This window comes from Lampetra planeri, chromosome 43, assembly GCF_965212315.1.
Source record: "Lampetra planeri chromosome 43, kcLamPlan1.2.h2, whole genome shotgun sequence".
Classification (NCBI taxonomy): Eukaryota; Metazoa; Chordata; class Hyperoartia; order Petromyzontiformes; family Petromyzontidae; genus Lampetra; species Lampetra planeri.
In genome coordinates, this window is record NC_136149.1 from 3,129,577 (window position 1) to 3,153,911 (window position 24,335).

General features: G+C 45.0%; 1 protein-coding gene across 1 annotated transcript in view; it reads left to right on the top strand.

The window, feature by feature from the left end:
• Positions 1–2,202: 2,202 nt before the first annotated feature.
• The window catches only part of UVRAG (UV radiation resistance associated), a 93,567-nt gene continuing 71,434 nt past the window's right edge, over positions 2,203–24,335 (top strand). Inside the window, exons 1-6 of the mRNA XM_078614057.1 lie at positions 2,203–2,551; positions 5,401–5,518; positions 12,097–12,131; positions 16,708–16,869; positions 19,418–19,492; positions 21,889–21,971. Of these exons, the coding sequence (XP_078470183.1) occupies positions 2,492–2,551; positions 5,401–5,518; positions 12,097–12,131; positions 16,708–16,869; positions 19,418–19,492; positions 21,889–21,971 (533 nt within the window). The 5' untranslated portion in view covers positions 2,203–2,491. The remainder of the gene's footprint in view (positions 2,552–5,400; positions 5,519–12,096; positions 12,132–16,707; positions 16,870–19,417; positions 19,493–21,888; positions 21,972–24,335) is intronic.

Below are 24,335 nucleotides of genomic sequence, written 5' to 3' on the forward strand. Positions count from 1 at the left end.
TTGCAGTTGAAACGTCGTGAGAATTTTATTGTTTAATGTTTATTATTTCCCTTCTACGTGACTTTACCGAAAGAACCAAGAATATAGCAACATACCTGTTTAACGCGTAGGCTTTCACGACCAATATTGATACAGGTTTTTTTATATATATTTACGCGATCTAACTCAAAACAAACCCCTGTGTTATGGAGTAACATAGATATCAACCCATACAGATTACCCCTATTTTTGTACAGGGAAATTGAGTTGTCGGGTCCATACGGCGTACAGACGTTTCAATACGTGCAAAACATTTTTTTTTCTATTTGTAATGGGACTTTGTAGGATGGACGTTGAGATGTATAAGGGCACGGGGTGACCAATAAAGTCTGAATTGGTCTGTAATCAGGTAGGGCACTGATAAGGGGTTGACAGGAATGCAGTAATGTATTGTAAATTATAATCAGACAAAAACCGCCTTCAAATAAATGTTACCCCACAAAGAACAAAAGTATGCATACTCTTTGGCATTTTCCCGTTAAAGTCACGTAGGTATAAAATAAATAAAACACCCAAAAAGAATGGATTCCTGCAGTCACGAAAGCTTCAAATCAACAAAAGCATGTTTTATACCAGCTTTGACATTCAATGTCTCAGCAGTAAGCCTTGCTTGAACCAATACGGCTGAACTGTTGGATACTTAATAGGCAAAGACCCTGACAGGTGTGGGTCATCATGGGACCTCCTTTGCCAGTACCAAAATATACTAATAGGGTTTTTCCCCTTTTTTCTGGCAACAAAACTGACACCTTTTGCAAGGAATCATGCTTACATTAACCACAATACTTGCAGTCAAATGCAAATTATTACTCTGATAGTGCGTTGTCTTTGAACTGTGCGCCTTTTGGCGTCATCTGGTCGAACACCATATGAGACTAGGCTCTAAAGAAAGCTGTCTCTGGTGTGGACCAATCAGTGTCAAGGACAATGCATAAATTATCAGAGTATTGTTTGCATTTGACTGCAAGTATTGTGGTTAATGTAAGCATGATTCCTTGCAAAAGGTGTCAGTTTTGTTGCCAGAAAAAAGGGAAAAACCCCTATTAGTATAGGTGTGGGTCATCATTCAAAACACAAAACAAGCAGACGCAATATGTCTCCTTCCCATATCTGTGTCTCTACGAAAACTGAAAAGTGGCACAAGAAGGGATTGATGACTGATGAGAGTTATGGAGTGGCCGGCAAGGATATGGACACACGTCTGAGGAGGGATTTACTGAGATACAAGTTCAAGTTAATTTATTCGGTATAGCCCTGTGAGCCATTCGGCTCTTGAATCGGGTGCAACCGCAACAAACAAAAAACATGAACTAATAAACATCTTAAAGTGACTATGTGACTATGTGCAAATAGAAAATGCAAGAAAAGACAGCAAAATATTGCAGAAAAAGCACCGTACACCAACGCTTTGTGCAAAAATCCAGTAATGTAGCTCGCATGTACAGGTACTAAATTATTACATGGCAGGATCGTGAGATGGCATTAAACAGCAGTGGATTGATCATAGCTGATGGTGATTTGAGTTTGGCGGTAGGCATCAAGAGGATTTAGAATCAAATGCGTATTTTCTCACCATGAGGGTCATTAACATGTTATTGCCAGAAAGGGTGAAACCAATTTTTTCCATCATAATTTTGGTAGTGTACCGTCAAAAAATGGTCCCATAGATATATAACTGCTCAACCCGAGCTATTCACGCTTTTGTATTTGCATTGCCTTTGTGATATTCGCCTTTTGGCGTTCTCTGTTCTAACGCCAGTGATGATACAAGGCCATAACAAGAAAGCTGCCTCTGATGTATGCCAGTTTCAAATACAATGCGTATATAATCGAATCATGTTTATTTGCACGTTTTACTACAATCATGTGTGGTTAATGCAGACTCGATTCCCTTGCCAAGCGGTGCCTAGTTGGTGTTCGAACATCTTAAACACCTGTAGTATTGCCGTAAAGGACAAAAACGCCAATTATAATTTTTTCATCACGAAGTTTTTCATCTTCCCCGATGTTATTCCCAATTATTTCAGCGGAACGTTCCACCTCGCACTTGCGAGCCGTGTTCGCATGCAGATGTGTTTTTTTAAACACACATAGCCGTAGTAAGTGCAAATAAAATGTGTTGGGAACAGAGTATAAAGAGAACAACATCTGTTGGGGACAGGCGGGGAGGGGGGCCGTCACATGATGGGGTCTGGCCCTGCCATGGCCGCCGCCTTCTCCTCCGCAGCCTCACACCGAGGGGCGAATTAACCATCCACTTTCATCCGGCGTTAATCCGCCGTCGTTTTACTCTCAGTCGCTCTCTGTGGGGCGGCCGAGACTCCTACAAAAGCACCGACGTTAATATCTCGGCGTTTATTTACGTTATTACCTGTCGGTAGTTGGTTAAAAAACGCGTTAATTGTGCGCTGTCGGATACGGAAACGTTGGCGGCTTTGATGCCTCCGGCAAAATGAACGCGGCCGACGATAAGGTGGCCCGAAAAGTTCACGTAGAGCTCTACTCGCAGCAGGTTTGTGAGCTTTTATATTATCTATTTAAAGCGCCTCTGTGTAAAGAGAGAGAAAAAACAAACGAATTGTTAAACTGTCATGCCCAAGTGTTTATTTTTTAAAAAGTGGCGTTATTCGTATTGAGGCCTAGCTCGCGAAGTGCCTAGCGGGTTCGACTAGTTGGCTGGCCGCAGGAGGCGAGGGTTAAGCGGCGGAGGCTTCCGCCTTCTCAATGGGTCATTTTATGCTGTCATTGACAACTATTTAATGAACCACTTGCCAGGTAATATACTGCAAGGGTGTACGACAACTGTAAAGCAATGTAGGGTTACAAGAGATGTAATAAAGCAGAGTTTTGGATGTTTATAATGTATACCGCTGCCATGCATTAGAGTTATGTTTTGAATGCATTAAGTCCATTGCGTTATACTGTACTCATAAGTACTGTATATACATTTCTCGATACGACAGTATTTATTATCAAAGTGTATAACTTCACATCTATATTAACTCATGTACGCACACGCATTGCATGCAACATTGCATAACATACAGTATTGTGTAGACCGGTGTGGAGATGTATGTGTATACTGTATTGTGCAGAGTATGCAACTTAACATATCTGTAAACGTATGCGAAATTAGCACGTACTATTTACGTGAGTACATTAAATATACATGGTATACACCGTGGTGTAACTGAATGCACAGTCACAAATGCTTGGTCAGTCTTCCTTGCCCCATTATGTAACGCTGAGTTCCTTGTAGGTTTCGCAAATGTTGATTTGTAGACATCAAAAGACGAGATTGTGGACTATATGATCGGTCCTTTCCTTGTCACGTCTTGGTGTGGTGTCATGTGGGTTTCACGCTGCGAGTATAATGCACCCAACCTTGGGGGGGGGCGGGGTGGTTGTTGACCTTCAACTCAAAGGGTCAACTTTGTGGCCGGTAGTTTTGGACATCAGGAGCAATCTGACAATGTGACAACTGTATGATATTGTCCATCATGAAGGTCTTTTAATGGTAGGAACCTCCTGGTTACACCAGCCCAGAGGGGATTATTGTGTCCGTCCGTCGTGCATCATAAAATGGGAGGGGTAGGGCTGGGTGGAGAGGGGAGGGTGGGGAGGGGCTGGGTGGGGAGGGTGGGGCTGGGTGGGGGGTGGGAGGGGAGGGTGGGGAGAGGCTGGGTGGGGAGGGTGAGGCTGGGTGGGGAGGGGCTGGGTGGGGAGGGGCTGGGTGGGGAGGGGCTGGGTGGGGAGGGGCTGGTCACCCCGTGGTGCCCTTATAAAACTCAACATTTTACCTACTCACGCCGACTTGTGCCCGCCCTCACAGTCGGGCATATTTGCGGAATACACCACGCCACCGTTGACCCTGGCCATTGACCGAGCAACCCAACGTTCCTACCAGCTCCCTCCGCAGGAATGTGTTTTACTTGGGTGGGGGGGGTTCGATCGAGTGAATATAAATGTGTCGTTAAACCCGCCACCACCCGACACAGCCAATTCGTACGGTTGTCACGTAAACAAAACGTGCAAATTATTTACTACTTCAGCACATCGGTGTGTTGGAGAGTAAACCCACATCATTTACAATTCGAGTACGACGTTTAGCTGGTTATTACAACCAGGCTTCATCAGGCAACACATTTATATTTACGCGATCTAACCCAAAAAAACTTTTATTATGGATAATGTTGGTCGCGAAAGCCTACGTGTTAAACTGCACAAATCTGGTTTCATCCTTTGCACAAATCGTTAGGACTTTATAAGCCATCATAGCCTACTGCTGACATCTCTTCTGCCTTTATGTGGACAAGTCGATCCCTCCGTGGTCACTGTGGGGATAGTTTGGCACTGCTCCTCAGGGTGACAAGAAACAAATTATAACGCTTCCTTTAAATCAGACGGAAAGTTGATAACGCAAACTGCCTAGTCAGAGATTTATTCAACAGCAGCCCTGTATGCATCAGTGCGTGTATTCTGTATATACAAAAGGATCTGCCGGTGCAGCTAACACAATTGACTTAGACTCCGATTCTTGTATTGCACCAGGGTGCAGATTTTTGAAAAAAATTTCAGATTTAAAAGCCGTAACGTCGTGAGAATGTCATTATGTTTTATTTTTATTATTTTATTATTTCCCTTCTACGTGACGTTACCGAAAGATCCAAGAATATGAATCCCTGTAGTCACGAAAGCTTTAAATCGAATAAATGTTTTAAGATTTGTCAGGTTTAATGTAATTATTTTATTGGATAAGCCTGGTAGACACAGAGATTGCCCCGTGGTTGGTGATGCGGACTGGAAGTTGTTAAGCTTTTCTCTTAGCCACATCGTTCCCGTAAGTAGTTTTGGTTTTCAATATTTATGCTGTACGAACGCGATATTTTCCAGTACGGGCAGTTCATTAAAATAAAATTACATCTTACTATGTAGCTTTTCATACACACACATTTAAGAATCGCTGGAACTCATTGCTGGAACATGTTCTTTCTGCCTTCATGGTGTCATAGTTAAAAATAGTTTTAAAACCCAATTATTTCAGGTTTTCATGCTGTGGTATTACATGGCAACTGAGCAGAGTGCAGCGAATTACTGTTGTAATATACTTCTATGCTTCCAAGTTCATTCCCTACCTTCACCAACACACTCTGACAAGTACGGTGAAGGATGGTTAAATAACCTTCATCCGCCTGACATAGGGAGGCCCTCATCCAGCAGCGATTTGTATTTATTATTCTATTTCCCATGTGTGGGATAGCAATGTCAAAACCCGTCTAGGGCCTCAACACCGTCTGCACCGGTGTGCGTTGCTGCTTTTAATAATAACAAAAATTAATGATGATGATCGTTTCATTACAGCGGCGGCTGCGGCACTTGCGGAGCATCTCCGCACGGAATCTGGTGAACCCGGCCGGGAGGGCGCTCTTGGATTCGTACTTCACGCTGCACTTGTGGCACGACAGCCACATCCTACCCGGTGGGGTAATATGTCTGTGCTATTGATGTGTTATGGGTAGCGCGGTACCGTAACCTACATTTGGAGGGTTATTATTTTATTATGCGACAACCTCAGTGGTTCCCAGCCTGTCTGGATTCTCAGGAGTACTGTCAATATTCGTGGACCACCATGGAGTAAAACAGAAAAATCAGTTTTTTTTGTGAACAAAAATTGTATCGATAACAAGTTCCATCAACCACCTGCCATTGCCTTGCAGACCACAAGTTGGGAACCACTGCGTATCAGTAACAAGTTTCATCAACCACCTAGACCACAGGCTGTGAACCGCTGAGTATCGGTAACAAGTTCCATCAACTACCTGCCATGGCCTTGCAGACCACCGGTGGGAAAGGACTGCTCTACTTATTTTTTTATTAAAATATTTCACCTGGAAAATCCCTTCAGAGGAAATGTCTCGTTTGCAAGGGTCACCAGGATGTGAATTGTGACGTAGCAAACATTTTAAATCTATAAACTAATAATTTGACTGATTGGATAACATTCTTGACGGACAGTGGTAAATTATATCTGGAAAGCAATAATTCTAATTCTTTGCTAGGAATGTCTCATGGGATACTTTACAAATGCAAGTCTTGGCTGTATAGAGAAATGACACAACAAAGCTTTGCTTTAGAATCAGACCCGGGGTAAATTACAAACTGTAATTGCTTTATTTGTAATAAATTCCAATTACGGTAATAGCCCAGTTCACGTCTCCAACCTTTGACGTCGTTTTGCAAATACGTCGGCGCTTTTTAATGCCGCAACCCGCTTTTGCGACGCCTCAGCGCAACACTCGCGTCGCTGACGGCAACGTTCGGTCCGTCCTCGTCATCCGTCGCCTCTCAGCCTTCGCCTCCAGCTACCACCCTGTACATCGCTTTGATTCAAGTCGTTTCGATATTCGTCGTCGCACCTTTCAGCAACGCATCTCTGATGATAACCGGGGTATTGCTCTATTATGTAATTTTAATTTGAGGCAACGTGTACAGTCGATCATCGATTATCCGGTGGCTTCGGGGGTGTGGAGGGGGCGCCGGATTTTCAAAAACTTATTTTGAAAAATACCATCGTGATTTAAAATGGCTTATTTTTGCACATTCTTGCATTACATTTTGTTTAGGTGTTGTTATGTGTTCTTTAGTGTTTTTTTTATTTGTTTATGATTTGATATTGGCCTTAATAACATACAAATAGATACAAATAAATAACCTACTTGAAAAAGTTGCTGTATTTACTGTACCGTACTTACCACTCCGGTCTCGAAGATTCTGCATAGGGTGATGTATTTTCGTGCAGTATTTTGATTGTTTAAGTTGTATTTAGTGTATAATGTATTGCATGTAATATTTAACACTGAAATCAAGCGTAGCTACTTTTTTTTGTCACACACATGGTGCCAATCGCTGGACTGGGTGACAGCCTTTGGAGCAGTTTTTGCCGGTTTCGCCGGTTCGGCTCGATGCCGCAGGATGGGTTCTGGACCGCCGATTTATGTTGGAAGCAGCCGGATAATCGATGATCAACTGATACAGCTCCTTTCCATCAACTGCTGGTTGGGGTGGTTGGTGCCTCTCCCTCTGCCGTGCAGGTTGTGGGGATTATTTGGCCGCACTAGACCACATCGGTCAGCGGGGGTGGAGAGGTTAACATTAATCACCATTATGCCGAGCATTTTTCATCTCTGAAAAGCCATTTGACATGTTGGAAATTTATCACCCGAACTCTCACAAACCAAGGTCTGAGTTAAAGTATTTAGAAATGATGAATGTCATTTGCAAAAATGGAACAGCTACGCTGAGGTCGCATTGAAATAAAGTAACAGAAAAACAGGCGGGCTGCGGTTTACGGCTATCCACATTTACGACGGCTATACAATGCCACCGTGGATCGGTTTACGACCGCAGAAACTTGATTTACGGACGCATTTTTTGACGTGATTCCGACGAGACTCGCTCTGGATTCCGATGTCACTTGGCGCGGAGTTTTCGTTATTCATTTGTACTAATGATACCCCGTTAAATGTGGCTGATAAAATGAACAAAAACACATCCGCAAGTGATGTTTCTTCTTGTTTCTCCTGGCTATGGGAACATTGGGTCCGATTTACGACGACGGGATTTCTGGGAATGCATTGTCTCGTCGTAAAAGTGGGGACTGCCTGTGCTCAGTTTTAGGAGAGTCGTATAAAGGAGGTATGCCCTTCATAGTTATTCACAGCAACATTAGAATGTTTATCTTTTTTCTCCAAAAATACTAATGGAGAAATAAGGGCAAATGCTGGCATTGTGAGATAATTCTAACAATTAAAATGGGGGATGATTGTTGGCAGCTTGGGTTAATACGAAAACAGCAGCCACTCATGCACACAGATCACAATACAAAGCCCAGAATCGTGGCACATTGTCATTTGTTAAGATTAAATTAACCCCATGCATTAAAATATTACGTCCATAATCAGAAACATAATCAGGTAATGACAGCACGTTATTGTGAAAATGTTTTGCTTTACATGACTTGTAAAACATTAAGAAATCACTTATTTCTTTCTTCTTGGTTATTTTGGTAAAGTCACGTAGAAGGGAAATAATAAAATAAAAAAAGTAAAACATAATAAAATACATGTAATATATTTTATTATGTATTTTATACATGTATTTTATTTTATTATGTATTTTATTATGTTTTATTTTTATTATTTTATTATTTCCCTTCTACGTGACTTTACCGAACGAACCAAGAAGATGAATCCCTGCAGTCACGAAAGCTTTAAATCGAAATTGAAATAACTTATTATTATTGACTGATTACTTATTTAAAGTAACGATTCCACCAAAGCCAATGAGCAGCTTCAACCTGCGCGGAGCACAATTGAGCTCCGTCATTTGCTCTACATCAACATTGGCCAGACGGAAGAAGTTCTACAGGGCAGTGTTTAAAGTTCTTTGAGGTGGGTGGGTGCATTTCGCTGTCACTCAAACGACCAAATATGCCGGTGTTTATAGCACCGAGTCAAGCACCACTGAGTTCCAGGGTTCAAATCCGGGCAGCATCTTGTGATGAACCACTTTCTCAAGTTTAGCGAGGTTTCTAATCTATTCTAGATTTGAAGCTTTCGTGACTGCAAGGAATCATATTCTTAGGTTTTTTCGGTAAAGTCACGTAGGAAAAACATCAAAATTAATGAAAATAAAATAAAATAAAAACAAAAATCACGACGTTTCGGAGGCAACACAAGTCTCCGTCATCAGGTGGGACCGTCACAGCCGAATTAGCTGCATCAAGTACTTTTATTAATTAAAATTTTATTTTTTACCTACGTGACTTTACCGAAAAAACCTAAGAATATGGTTTCTAATCTAGTCTGGATAAAAATTACTTGTGCAACTTGCATAATTTTTTTTACAATGTGCCATTCCCAGCCACGGACAACATCAGTGGCAAGTGATTTCTAACCCAATCCTGACCCCCCAAAATCCCTTAACTAACCTACACTAACCAAAATGGTCAAACAACCCCCCTAACCGACTCGGATTGAGGAGGCCTTCATCCAGAAGTCGATTGACAAAGTCTTGTAAACTATTAATATTACTAAATTCAACATAGCCACCTCCAAATTACTAAATGTAAATGTCACATCTGATCGGAAGCAGGACTCACTCATTAAGAGGGTGGCTTAGTGGATAAGGGTTATTTCACCAGAAGAGTGGAAGAGGAGACGTGAGAGGGGCAAGAGGGAGAGAGAGGGCTTACATCAGAACAAGATATTTACATTTGTACAGCAAGGGTATTTACAGAGGCATGGGCTGCTGTCATAAACAGGACTTCTATTGGATTTTCCTGTCACCTTTAGGGTTCAAGCCAAGCTCCCATCCATATTCTCTCTGTAAACATCTCCACTCGTAAGGTCGGTGGGGGGGGGGGTTTGACTTCCCATCTTTTCTAGTAGTATGTGGAAAGGATACAAAACAGATATTTGATCGTATATTTGACGAGTCGCTGTTATTGCTGGAGGCGCTCTCGGTTTCATTTTGGCGTGGCACGCGTTAGGTTTTTGGGCGAGTCCGATCTTGCAAGGACCGCGTGTTGACTGAGCACCTGGGCGCAAGATCCACTAATCCTAACCTTTGCTACCGCAGCTGATTTCCCCCAGTACAGCCGATGTTAGGTTTTGGAAAAGGTTGGCTTTGTGCTTTTAGGAATGCCAGAAAGCAAACTCGTTTGAATCCAATTAGTGCAGTTGGCTACATACGGTGCGAAAGAAGTTAAACATACATACATACACTCCACTGAACCACGTTTGTCAACAACACTGCCCCAAAAAGAAACAGGTATATAATAATTTGGAGCTTTCGCGACTGCAGGAATTACTCTTTGGTTCTTTCGGTAAAGTCACGTATAAAGATAAAATAATAAATTAAATAATAGCAATCGAAACGTCGTATGCTATTATTTAATTTATTATTTTATCTTTATACGTGACTTTACCGAAAGAACCAAAGAGGTATATAACAGGCAACGTTTTGGGCAACGGCCCCTCCAGTTCTCCTGTTGCACATCACATGGTTAGGAGACACAGCCATAATTTATTTTCATCAATGTTGTATAATCTTCTGTTGAATAATTAAATAAGATCCTTTTCTCGTGGCCACTGCTGGCCGAACAAGGTTCTGTGCCGTTGCATTCTGCCGAATTCCACGAATGTGCAACCAATCCATTGCTCCGTCTCCTGTTTAACTTGAGTTTTGTGGACCTTCATCTTCTTGGTTTTTTCGGTAAAGTCACGGAGAAGGGAAATAATAAAGTAATACAATTAAAACATAATAAAATGCAATTCTTTATTATGTTTTATTTTTATTGTTTTATTATTTCCCTTCTACGTGACTTTACCGAAAGAACCAAGGAGATGAATCCCTGCAGTCACGAAAGCTTTAAATCGAAAAATAAAGATTTTGTGGACCTCACTTGACGAAGCTGCCACTCCACCTCCAACCGAGTGTTTTTTTTCACACAGAGCTGTTAACATGCCGGGGTAAATTATAATTACAATTACAGCAGCATTATAAGCTGACCTATGACCAACTCACCTGGAATGTGCCCGATCACATCACATATTGGAAGCTAAGCTGAGTTGAACCTGAATAGTACTAGCATGAGCGGCCACCATGCATACTAGGTGTTATAGGCTGTGGCAATATATGGTGGGTAGCAGAGGGCAGTGAAATATAATATATTGTTGGACTACTCTGTGCTCCCATGTTTGGGCGCCATGGTGGCGAGATGTTCACTACCTTGCCTGGTATACAGGAGGTCGTGGGTTCGATCCTAACCCTGACGCCTGCTGTATATTTGGAGCTTGCGCGTCTCTCTCCCCGTGGTCATGTGGATTTTTCTCCGAGTCCTCCAGATTTTTCCGTCCACAATAAGATTAAATGTGCGTTTAGAGTCTTTGGCTGCTATAAATGTCCACACGATAAGCCACTTTGTTGAGCTATCATTTGTGGCCAGGTCGCTTCTGAAAAAGAGTTGTATAGCTCAGTGGGCCTTGCCTGGTAAAATAGTTTAAATTGTTCTGTGCTCCCCAACTTCATCAAGTGACCAGTGTGGGGAAGGTTTGTCAAATAACCCCCGCGACCCCACACGGCTTGTGGAGCACCCCCCCCCCCCCATCCAGCAGTGGATTTACCGAGGGCTGTACTCACAGTTTTAACCTGAAATGACAATTACATTGCGTCTTCAACGTAATTACAAATTCATCAATTAGCCATAATCGTGTTGTGTTGTTTGTTGATGCAGCTAACTCTTGCCTTTGGAAAGCGCTCTCGTGGAACATTGGAAAATTCTCTGCCTTGTTTTTCGGAATTATTGTCGTCAAGAAATAATTCACGACAGTGGCCGTTAATTATCCATTTCGGGGGTTGATAAAATGACTACCACTTTGTTGGTAGTCAACGGTGCTTGTTTTTTGGAGGGACTGGGCACTGCCTTAGGAATATGGAAGTTCCGCCGCAAGTGGACAATGCCAATGGAGACCATCACCAGTTAAACACTCGGTTTAAGCAAAGCGACCGCTGGTGTTATTTTTATTCTCACCTGAATATTATTGCATTACAGCGGTGGAATTATTCACCTCTCCCCCAGAGGTGTGATGCATCGTCACCATTCAGGGCTCACCATTGTCGTCATCGGAGTGAATGTGGTGCCTAACTTCTAGTGGTTGCAGGGTTCACATCAACTCATTACATACAACGTATACTGTGTACAAATAAACACATTTATTCTTAAACATACAATTCCACGCATGTGATGTGGGTCTAAGAATGGATGTTAAGAGATGAATTGGTGTATTGTTCTTCCCCTACATACAGCAAAACATTCTGTATTCATCTACCATTCAGCCCAATGCCTCATCTCTCAGGACAGAGTTTGATTATGCTGAGATATTTTCAGCCTGTGTCAATGCGGCATTGCAAATTGGTGGCATGCATGTGCACGAATGAGTGGCTTTTTATGAACAAGATGTTTGATTTAATTTTGTTGCACGTTGTGTTTTTCAGAATTTTACACAAGCGAGGTCATACGCGATTCTCTGGTAAGAGAAATAGCACTCGAATAAATCGTGACGGGTTGAGAATCCAAATACAGCTCACGAATTGACTCGGTGAATCAACAGTGGTCGTCGTTTTTTGTACGATTGGCCCCTGCCATGAGAATGTGTCCATTCGGTCACTTGATCAGAACTGCCGAATGAAAATGAGCACTCAATTTTTTTTGACTTGGAGCTTATCGTTCTAAAGTCATGGCAAGAAACAATTCGTTCTCATCTCGTCGATGAGGGATAGGGCACACATGAGGTATAAGGAACATACGGCTGAGGGGCTTAATTTTGCCCACAATGTCATTTTAAGCGCCCTGTGACCACGTGAGGTCAACCACCTTTGAAACTCCCCGTGAAACTATTATGAAGTAATACGCCCTACAATTGTATGCATTGCGAAGGCATCACATACTAATTAACAGTGATTATTCCAATCTATTGTTATGTAATTGCAATAAAACCCCCCTCTTCTCTCTCAACCTGATTGGCTTAGTGATGACGTCATCTTGCAAATCGTCCGATGATACTGGATGTAATTAACAGCGAAAAGTTGCACTCAAATTGTAAATGCTGAAGTAGTAACTAATTAACACGTTTTGTTTACGTGAGAAACCTTCCTCTTTGGCTGCGTTGGGTGGTGGCGGGTGACGACACATTTATACTTATGCGATCTAACCCAAAAACCTTTATTATGAAATCGAAATGTATCTGTCACTGCAAGCATCACAGCTTCACTCATTGGATACGGAGAGGGCAATCATTTTTTGACCTGGCAACAAAATTGTCTCCAATTTAAGCGCTGTGCTATTTCAAGTAGTTCTGATCAAACGTCTGTGAAAAAGAGCTATATGGCTCATCAGATTCCTCCGGTATACAAACGTATTCCGATTCAGTTTACAGTCCTAGCGTGGTTGCTTGCCAAAGGTAGTTAAACATCTTATTCGGCCCTTGCTAAGGAGCATATCTCCCAGCCCTTTTGCCCTCTTGTAGATGCATGCTTATCAAGGCTGTCTGCGGCCTGCATAATCAGGAATAAATACTTTAGAGTTACGCTAAAGGGCACCACCTTGGCTCTCGTGATGTCACTGCTCGTGTGTATTCATACGCAGTCACGTGTCAGTGATGTCACCAGCGTTGTGCAATGGTACGCAAGATATTTTAAGGTCAATTTGATCATTAACGACACTTGGAACTCTGATATCTGACATTCTAGGATACGCAGCCGCTCTATGTACCTATTAAGATAAGAGCTCTTTTCTGGATTGGGTGACATGTTCCTTTCACAGATTTTAATCACCAAGGTGGTTATACCAATTAAACACAAAGGCTAAACATGTGCACAGAAGAAATAGAGAAATGCGCACTTGGAATTACAGCGAAAGACGGAAAGAGGAGCACGTGGATTAAAGGACAAACACATGTTAGAGACATCGTATTGACCTTTCAGATAGGCAAGCGGGCTTGGGCAGGAGATATCGCTCGAAGGGACGATGGTTCAGAATAACGATGGAGGAGGCAGCCGAGAGGACATCCGTCGAGAAGGAACTATGAAATCGACTCGAGTGCAGGTGCCAGCTGGGTTTATTTACATCGTCATATCATGAGAGGTGGCAGTGGTTTGGGGAGGCGTCATTCAATCTGGATAGATCATGGTTGTTGATGATCATGATGATGATATTAAGTGTGCACGCGGTCACGTTTGCCACACGGCGATTAGATGCGAGCCCAGAAGCAGATGGCGCTGTAGCCAAAGAATAATAATTTATTTTTCAAAACACACACACGGTGTGTGTTAACAAATAAAGCGTCCGTAAATAAAGGAGCTGACAGCCAACTGGGCATGATGATGAAGAAGCTTGGGTGGACAGTGGCTAGAGGACCTCGGACAGCTGCGTGTTTCCGGGAGGGAATGATTGACGCGTCGCACAGTGGGAAGTGACACTTTAGGGTGCGAATATTTGTTGGTGGTGGGCAGTGGGGCGGAGGGGGCATTGAGGGAGATGTTCGTTGGGTAGTAGGGGCAGCCCTTCCTGCTGCTTTCGGCCGCCCTCCCAGGGACAACCTGGAGTGAACCTGATCTCTCGCGGCAAGGCGGGGGTGCGGGGAGTGTGGTGGCACGGCGGGGGGCTGGCGGCAGCACTGTCGGGGGGGGCGAGGACGGGACCCGGGGAGTGGTGCCATGGTATGGCTGGGATGTTAGCGGCACGTGGCAGAAATTTGAAGATGATCGTGGTTCAGTAGACGTGTCCACTGACATGTAATAAAATAATGCGCATACAGGATGGGATCTGTTTCATTGCTCAAAATTCAAGTAACATTTAGGGCCCATCAATCAGTGGGCGAGTGTTTTCCGTAAGAATTCGTTTAAGCGGGCAAACCCTGGACTAGATTTCACCTTCTCGGAGTCTCATCAGCAGGGTGTGTGGCCTGTTAAATGCATCTGGTTTCTCTGATGTTATAGGCAACAGAGAGAACCTTGAACAGAGAGATCAGCAGCAGATGTTATACAGATCACAAAAGACCATAGGAGGTGGAGAGAGATGATTGCCAAAGTATGGCTGATGCCACCACAACCACCACTGTTAATGGTATGATGACGATGGTGGTGATGATAGAGGCTCAACAAAAAATGATGGGCAATGAAATAACAAACAGACAAGGATCTGTAGCATAACACGTGGTTGCCGCGGTCCATGGCTCATTAAGAAAATTGGAGGAGGGGTGGGTGGATCATGCATGAGATCTGTGACCTGGTACAGTGCAGCAAGTAGGTTTACGACCAGTTCGTCATTGTGAACATTTGAGTAAAAATAAAGGGTCTGAATTCTGGAATCGTACACAAAAAATACGTATATTTTTTAATGACCTCTTCGGTCATTAATATGAACAGGCCATTGACGAGAGTAGTGAGTTATGTTTATTGATTTCTGTGTGAAGTTTCATTGTTTCGCCTGCATTTGGCAAAGCAAACATTGCACACGATCTGCGAGTCTGGAGAAAGACCAACGGACCACTGACATCCCAGCACAAAACAATTACCGAGGCGATGGACAGCACCCAAAAGTTGTACTTTACGAGAAAATTGACTATTTTTTCGGGATATTTTATTTGCATTTTGTTGGCGCTTTTTTTTTGCTTTTCGGCCCACCGCTCGTAAATATTGCGCTCGGCTTGACGCCGCGCTGCACGGGACGAAATCGCGGCTACACGTGACTCGCATTTGGCAGAAGCTCGCGATTTACGAGCCGTGCATCGCATGCCATTGCCCGCCGGGTGGTTTGAACTCATCTCTTTAGTTAAACGTGGCCGGAGCCACATGAGAGATGGGCTTGGCCATGGAACGCCGCGGCCAGTTGTGCCCCAAACCACCCTCCCCGCTCCCTTCCCCCCCCCCCCCCGTTGCGAAAGCCGAAATGGGGTTCGGTGTTGGGCCTGACGGCACTCGGATGGCGGGGGACATTTGAATCTCGCACGCGCCGAACAACGCTGGCTACAGCGATCCTTCGTCGCAATCACTAACAACTATTCTTGGTAGGAATGCTTGTCCTGTGCTCTTGTTTGCGCGCGCGCGCCTGTGTGTGGTGGCGACGAGCATAGATGTAACTGTGTGAGGAGCAGTCGTGCGGTGGTTTGCACGCTGCCCTACGATCCTAGCTGCACGGGTTTGATTCCTGGCTATGTACATGTTCAGCAAGTGGCATCTGAACCTGATGGTGGGCCTTTCCCTAGATCAACTCAACCTTAAATGAGCATCTTTCATGGTGTGTGAGCAGTGGGAGAACACAGGCAGGCACGATTGATGCTGACCACATTAATTCCTCGAGTGCCATTCCAGCTTTAGTTGCTGCTCGCTCGCAGCACTTGCGCCTTCGGTCTCTTAAGCTGAGATGGGGAACTTTGGTCCTTTGGCGCAGATGGGGTGCATTGTTAGTGCCCTTGGCAGGTGCATTGTGCATGTTCTCCTTCAGCTGTGGTGTGATCAGGCCACGGCACTGAAGAAGCAAAAGCAGCTGGGCTTGTGTGCGTGGTACTGTCCCTACCACTCATTCGTACTTGTTCCACGCTTGCAAATAGAACTTGATTCGACGTCGTGGTTAGAACACGTGACCCACAATCTAAAATTTTACCAATTCAGCTCTTGATTTGCAATCAGCTCAGCCTTTCAACTTCACAAGGTCAATTAAAATGTTTCCCGCACCACTTCGTGAGCAGTCAAGCAGTGTTCGTCCTCTGGAGAGACTGGCCAGAGCCATGAAAATATGGAATTTCCATCACTGGCTCAGGGTCTCTAGTAGAGAGAAAAGCTCTGCCTCATTGCTCATTTGCACAGGGAGATACTTTTGTTGTTGTTGTAGTAACTCGCTGACTAGACATCTGTGAAAAAACCCTTTATAGCTCATCGGATTCCTCCAGTCCTTCCACACCTCCGATTAGCACGGTTAACTACGTGCGGTGTGAATGAAGTTTCAACATACGTACATACAAAGATTCCGATTCTTAAAAAAGCTTTGCCCACCGACGCGCAATAGATACGCGACGGAACTGTCATTTATTTTCCGTGTCCGTCCAGAACCCGACATGGTGCAGCCTGGACTTTGGGCTGATGCCAGACAACCTGGACACGTCAGTGTCGCGGCTGGTGGTGCGCGTGTACGGCGGCAGAGGGGACCGCTTCTCAGCGCTCATCGAGTGGGACGTGCATCTCGACGGCCTTCGATACGTGGGCCCCCAGGTGACGTCACCGCGCGCTGCTGTCGCGTCTCCCCCTCTCGGCTCGCGTCTGCGCCGCTACTCACCGTGGGGGGGCGTCTGTGAAAAAGAGCTTCATAGCTCATCGGATTCCTCCAGTCTTTAATTCAGATTCTGATTCTGATAATAATTGTGCTGTCAAGTGGGCTTGGATAGGACACGTCGCTTGAAGGGATGCTAAGTGATGGTCAAGGATAAGTGCTATATAAATGCAAATGATTTTTTATTCAAATTGTTTATCAGCAACATCCAGCCGCTGAGATCATTGTTCTTGCTCACTTTAATGTCCATACCTGGTCATGGCTACAAGACAGCCGCGCCACAGATTAATCTGGCCGTGCAGCTGGACTTTTTACAACCTTGAACAGTTGGGGATAACTGTGCTACTCGCACACCGAATTCTGTCTCTGATTGGCTCGGTGCCTTTGATCCGTTCTGAACTTGTGACTCAACTCCATACACAGTTGATGCTGCTGCACCAGTTGTTACATCTGACCATTGTCTGAGCACTCTAAAGTGACCCTACACACCCTCAGACGCAAACTTCACGAGGCTAATGACATTACTTGGCAATACAACAATGCTGATCTGGATGGCCTCTGTGCTTCTCTTGGCACACAACCTGCTTTTCAACAAGTGACGCGTCATCAGTAAGCGCGTCGGTTGTTGCTGATGTTACACTAGCGGGCGGTTCATGGGACACGTTCAACATGAGCCTGGTTTATAAGAAAAAGAGGAGCGAGAGCGTGGGCTGCAGTTGAATGCAGCACCTGAATTGATTGGCGTGGCTCAGAGGTCACAAACGGGTTTTGATTCCTTACCCGTACCCGGCCGCACCAGGGTCGCAAACGGGTACCCGTACCCGTATCCTACACGATACCTGGCTACCCGTACCCGGCCGGGTATCGGGTAAGGTATGGGTATCGGGTATCCGATTGCGACCTCTGCGATGAAGCCATGTTGCAGGCGCGGGTGGGTTGATTCTAGGAACTTGAATTGAGAAGAGACAAGACGTTGGGAAATGAGTGACAAACGGTTACTCACCAGTGACTCACGGCCTACCCGTATTCGTACCCGGTCGCACCAGGGTCGTAAACGGCTACCCGTACCCGGCCAGGTACGGGTAGCCGGGTATCGGGTAGGGTACAGGTATCGGGTACCCGATTGCGACCTCTGGCGTGGCTGGCAGTTGAGGACGTGGGGTGGGATTTGCATTACCGCAAGATGCAACGAGTTATTGTTGTTCTCCGAAAAAGCGCCGTATGAATGGATTTGTTATTAACGTCATGTCCGATGCCGAAATAGCAAATCGACTAGAATTCACACGATCTCTCCAAAATTCAAGGGCTAAGAAGAGTGGTTGAGCCTCGATCGCACATGGGTTGGCGACCACCGTTCACCCACCAGGTTGGTATCGGCGGCTGCGGGGCTGCACCACGTGGTTGTCCCGCAGAGATCATTGCAGCAAAAAATTGTACCGTGCTTTTATGCTCCGTCACCTTCAGCAAGCCAAACTGACCCAACGGTGGTGAATTATGGTCAAACGACTGCCACGAACCGCACTGCGACGGTAGTCCCCTCATCCAGCAGCGTATTGACAACGAGGCTCTGCTTGTTCACACGTGGGCCCGCGGTGTAAAAATCTTTCACCGCAACGCCTCAATAAACGGTGACCTACGAGAGAGGGGTGCGCGTGCGAACGCGCAAATTAACGCGCGAGTAGACGTCTCTCCCGGGGGTTGGGGAGGAGGGGGGCACCCGGCGAGCAGGGAAGAAATTCGAAGGAAAAACAATCGGTGGGAAGGAAGGAAAGAGGCGCGCTATTTTGAAGCGTAATCGCCGCGTGGAATGCACTTGGAGCCGCAGCTTGAACGCATCAGACATTCTACAGAGCGATGGGGCGTCCTTTGGTGTCTGCTCCATGCACGTGCCCCTTTTCTCTCGTTCCTTTATTTTTTTCTTCCCCTCTCTCTCTCTCTGCCACCATACGTGCAATTATCCGCGTGTGTGCACAGGTGCCGGCGTGTGCGTTTCGTCAAGGACAAGCTTTTTAAGAGCGCCGCCTGTAACAAAAGTACAACATCGCGCAGAACACGGCGCGATAACTCCCTGCTTAAATAATAAAAGGAGAAGAATTGCGCGCGCATGCAATCGCTTTGTTCGACGCCTTTTTTTTTATCGTATAATTTTCCTACGAGCGTTTCCCTCCCCCCCCCCCCCGCTGCAATTCCACGGAGGCATTTGTGCGATTTTCACGTGCGGACGGGCGGAAAGCGCCGTGCGTGTTTCTCCAATGTGTTCCTAATTATTAAAGTGGTATCCCAGCAGGACGGCTGGAAGAAATGTGACTCTATCCGTCGATGGATGGTTGCCCTCCCAGTTGCTTGATGGAGTTTCAGCCAGGTGTCCGGCCGTTTCGACGATCGCAGCTTGCGGTGTTTGTACGGGAAAAAAAAAGAAATATGATTTATATTCTTTTTTTGGTTGTCACCTACTTTATATATATATTTATATTTTTTGCACTCTTCCAGATACGGGCAGATGCGCCGAATTCCATTGTGTTCGGAATGACCGACGGTTATTACGGAACTCTGAGTAATCGCAAGGTAAGGAAGAACGCCCCTACACAACGTTTTTTTTTATTGTTGTGTCGTCATCATCATCGATGATCTATCTTCTGCTGGATGTAGACTTCCCCAAACAATGCAACAATTCAGCTACACCTACGCATTAGCTCGTTTCACATCTGCAATGGTGCAGTAGATGAACCCCTTGGGCATGTTCCCTCCATTGGATGCTATTCCCATCACAAGTCTCGACCACCGTCCAGTATCTTTGCAAGCGACAGCGCCGTGTCCTGCCCAAGTCTGTTGTGTTTGTGATGCTCCTAACTTGCGTACGTTCACTAATCATTTTGTTCTTCCTCCAGTCTCAGCGCAATTCCAAATATGCACCCCTGCATGCTTCTTAACAGTTTTCAGCGTTTTTTTTCTCTATTTTCTTTGGCTTTTTAAAACAGTATACGTTACAGCCCTTACTTTACTAAATATGAATTACTCTTTATACAGGAAAGCCTTAAGTGAACGTTGAGATTCTCTTTTTTTCAGGAGGGTCCTGGTTGAGATGTGTGATCTGATGCATTCTGGGTTTTTTTTTGTATGTGGGAGGAAACTACGGCCTTTGATTGGCTGATGCTCAAAAGCCCATGCTGGGATTTGAGCGGCTGACTTACTCTACTGACTTACTCTACTGACTTACTCTACTGCTATGCAGACGTGCTCCAGTCCTTGGCTGCCACTCCATTGTTCTCCTTGAACATTGTCAGTCATCCCTTCTTGCGAATGTGTCTTGCCCAAGCCCACCTACTTAATAGTTTAGGTGAAGTAATTAACCTTCATATGTTCTCCAATCCACGACCTTCCTCTTTCTGTTTCTCAGTGTAATCCCAAGCGCGCATCGCCCCACGCTTCTTCGTGCATTTTTAAGTTTTACTCCGCATTTTTCGATCGCGATCTTCTGTTACGGCCGCGAGTACACGCGGATTAATGATAAAGTTCACCTTTCGGCACACTGATACGTTACTTTTCATGATGAAGGACAGAAAAGCGTCATAATTAATTGGGCCCTCCGTCGTGTTGCTGTGACATCACATTTATTTCGCCATGTGACACTCGTTGTTGCTTCAACCGGATTGGCCGTAGCTCACGAATCGGGTCCACTGCCCGTCGGGAAAAAAAAACGAACAGCGTGCGATTAGCCACGACCGGCTGCCGTGATTGTGCCGCGGCTCACCCCACGACTTCTCCGACGAGACTTCGAAGTCGGGAGCAGAGCCAAGCGAGAAAAGTGCTCCCTGACAGCTGTCGCCAGCGCAAACCGATTTTACACTTCGACCTCTCTTGACCCCCCGTGGTTGTTTACACTTGTTACCTCCTGAGCTGCGGTGGTGACCCCCGTGTAAATTGTATGCATGGAATGGTTCAGCACTACCTCCCTATGAGTTGATGAATTTTCATGATTATTACCACACAATTTAACACCGGGAGGCCTCGCGAAGTCTTAAGAATCATTTTCAGGAGGGTCCTGCCAAGTGTTTGCAAGTCGTTGTTTGATGGTTTCTCTCTGCGATCCCAGTTGAGTAATTTGCGGGTAATTTTTCCAGCATTGGGTTGTTTTGGCCAATACTCAGTGACATTGGATGGGTTTTTTTTTTGCTATGGGAGTTAAACCCATGCAGAACAGGGGGAGAACATACAAACTCCATGCTGAAATGCGCCCGAGTAGGCAATGAAACCCCCCGTGTCCTTTGTGCTGTGAAGCACAAACATTGCCACGGTGCTACGCTCCCACCCAAATGATTCAATCGTCACGATTTGACTCGAGAATGAGGACTTGTTGGTCTGGTCTGCACATTCATCGCAGGATGATGCTATGATATTTTGTTTTATTTTATTGCAGTAATTTCGATTTCTTGGTTTATATGTGTTTGTTTCTGCTTTGATTTTGGCTTGCTTCATTGTTCTTTACACTTATGGACGAGGCTATCCTGGTCTCATGCGTTCTCACCCACCAAAATGAAATTAACTTTAAAAAAACTGCCTTGTTTGTAATGTCTCTTGTGTATACTCCCCGTCTCGTGTGGTTTGCCTGATCCGTCCCGTCGGTTTCGTTCTGACGGAGCTTAAAAGGAGACATTTTCACGAAATAAAAGAAAAAAAAATCTGAATGTTGAATGATCGATTTAAAGCTTTCGTGACTGCAGGGATTCATCTTCTTGGTTCTTTCGGTAAAGTCACGTAGAATTGAAATAATAAAATAATAAAAAGAAATATTATATTATATTTTATTTTTATTATTTTATTACTTCAATTCTACGCGACTTTACCGAAAGAACCAAGAAGATGAATCGATGTGGAGTTTACTTTGCGAACTTATTCGGTGCCAAGATGCTGTAGATGCTGCCGGCAATGACGGGGAGGTGCTTTCACTTTCTCTCCTGCAGAAGCTGGCAGACAGGAACCAGGGTAGCCTGCAGGTGGATGAGAATATTGTGCGGACTTCCTACAGCGTGTTCTCCCTAATCAGGTGAGCACTCGGGCGCGTTTGGAAAGCGGGGATAAACACCGCGCAAAGATCCAACGGCCGTCGTTGCTTGTGTGAAGCACATCGATGAGGCTGTGTTCCAATCGGTCCCCAATGCAAGTTAGAGCGTTGTGGACTTTCAACTCGAATTGAAAGTTACAACCACCAACCCGACTTTCAGGCTCATTACTATAGTGCTGCCTTTTTGGTTTGGCCATGTTTGTTAGTTTTAGTACAGAGTTAGACTGATGGCCTTAATCTAAGTTGTCTTGTGGTTGTTGTTGTTGTTGTTGTTTGACTTGCATCCCACTGGGATATTTGCACACAGTGTTGGTGTACGGTGCTTTTTCTGCAATATTTTGCGGTCTTTTCTTGGATTTTCTGTTTGCACTTCGTCACATATTCACTTTAAGATGTTTTCTTGTTCATATTTTTGTTTTTTGTTTGTTGCGGTTGCACCCGATTCAAGAGCCGAATGGCTCATAGGGCTATACCAAATATATGAACTTGAACTTGTTAAATCATCTGGAAATCACCCCACCTCGTCAGATCTCTTAAGCTGAGCAGGGTTGAGCTTTGATGGCGCTTCTTGGATGAGCAACGATTATGCACAACAGGTGTTATAGGCTGCTGTGGGGGCCACGTTGTGGGCAGTAGAAGACAAGTGCAGCTGCCACATCTGTGTTCCCCGCGTCACCAACTGACACTGATCAGTGTGGTGAAGTATGGTCACCCTCCAGGACGTACCTGCGCGGCAGGCAACTGGTGGTCACGCACGGACGTGGCAAGTGGTTCATGGAACGGTTGCGAATACGTGTTTTTTCTCTGCTCAAAAATAAACTGTCAAAATTTGTTTTACTACTTTTTTATTTTACCTGGTAAGGCCCCACTGAGCTATATAGCTCTTTTTCAGAAGTGACCTGGCTGTCACAAATGATAGCTCATGGAAGTGGCTTATCATCACGTGGAAATGTATAGCAGCCAAATACTCTATAACACTCTATAAACACATGCTGAATCTAAATATGGTCAGAAAAACCGGAGAAAATCTACGTGACCACGGGAAGAGAGACACGCAGACTCAAAATATACAGCGGGCGCCAGGGTCTGGATTGAACCCATGACCTCCTGTATACCAGGCGAGGTCGTTAACATCTCGCCACTGTGGCACCCCGCGACCCTGGTGGCACCACAATGTGCTGGGCATGCTGGGAGCCGCTCCACTTCGGTCTATCGAGCCAAACTCGCGGAAGGGATTTGAAATCTGCAATATTGGTCGCACATCGTTCCCAAGCCGGGAGTTGGAGTGTGACGGGTGAATTGGCGACGTATTTACAGAAACAGATGGAGTGTTTTAATGTAGCATGCAAAATAGCATCTAAAAGTATTTTTGGGGATGTGACTTTCTTTGCGAAACACCAGGCATTGTGGATCTTCCGGCTGGAAAACTTGCAGCTTAGAATGGAGGTGCTGTACATTGCACCTCCTACGAAACTTTCTTTGCCCTCGCCACTGGCGTGCCCTTGAAGTTGTGTGACGACGCGACGGAATGCCACTTGAGGAAACCCCCTTAAACATTAAAGCTGAGATTTGCGTTGTCATGTCGGTGGGGCAACCCTGGAAGATTACGCCAACAGTGTTTCCGCTTCTAGAGTCGCTGTGTTATGACAGTCTCGCGCAACACGAGAAGGCGCTCTTTCATTATTTTGTGACGATGATGGGGGTGGTAGCCTGCACTGTCGGTCATGGACCTGGCTCACTCTGCGTTGGTCATCGGCGAACACGAACAATTCTCATGAAGTGACATTGTAGAGAATGTAAATATCGTTAACAGAAAATATCCCTGCTTCCCATATCTGTCAGAAGCAGGAAAAATGAGTTGGCGTTGGTCAGGACGCGTCGCCAGAAGTATGAATTGTGAATTGACGACTCATTTACAAAAGCGGATTGATAGTGTTTTGATATAACATGGATCAGAGCATACAAATGTTTTTTTGGATGGCCGGTGGTCGAGTCTAACGATGAAGTGGCAGGCAAAGGAGGGAAAGCGCCCACTGAGGGATTGTAGCGCGATGAGATCAACTCGTGTGGGTGCAAGATGGATTGTATGTATGTACGTTGAATTTCTTTTGCACCGTACGTAGCCAACTGTGATAATTATAGGTGCGTGTTAAGGACAACAAACTAAGCACAAAAAGCAGTTCTGTTGCTGCATCGTTCGACCGTGAGTAACGGCGATAGCTTACGAAGGTCTGAACGTAGCGTCGGAGAGAGAATGACTGATGATAATGGAAGAGCATTATCGTGCGTGTACATTTTGGTCCCCAAAATTAATGAAAGCCACGGTGACCGTCGTGACACCGTGAG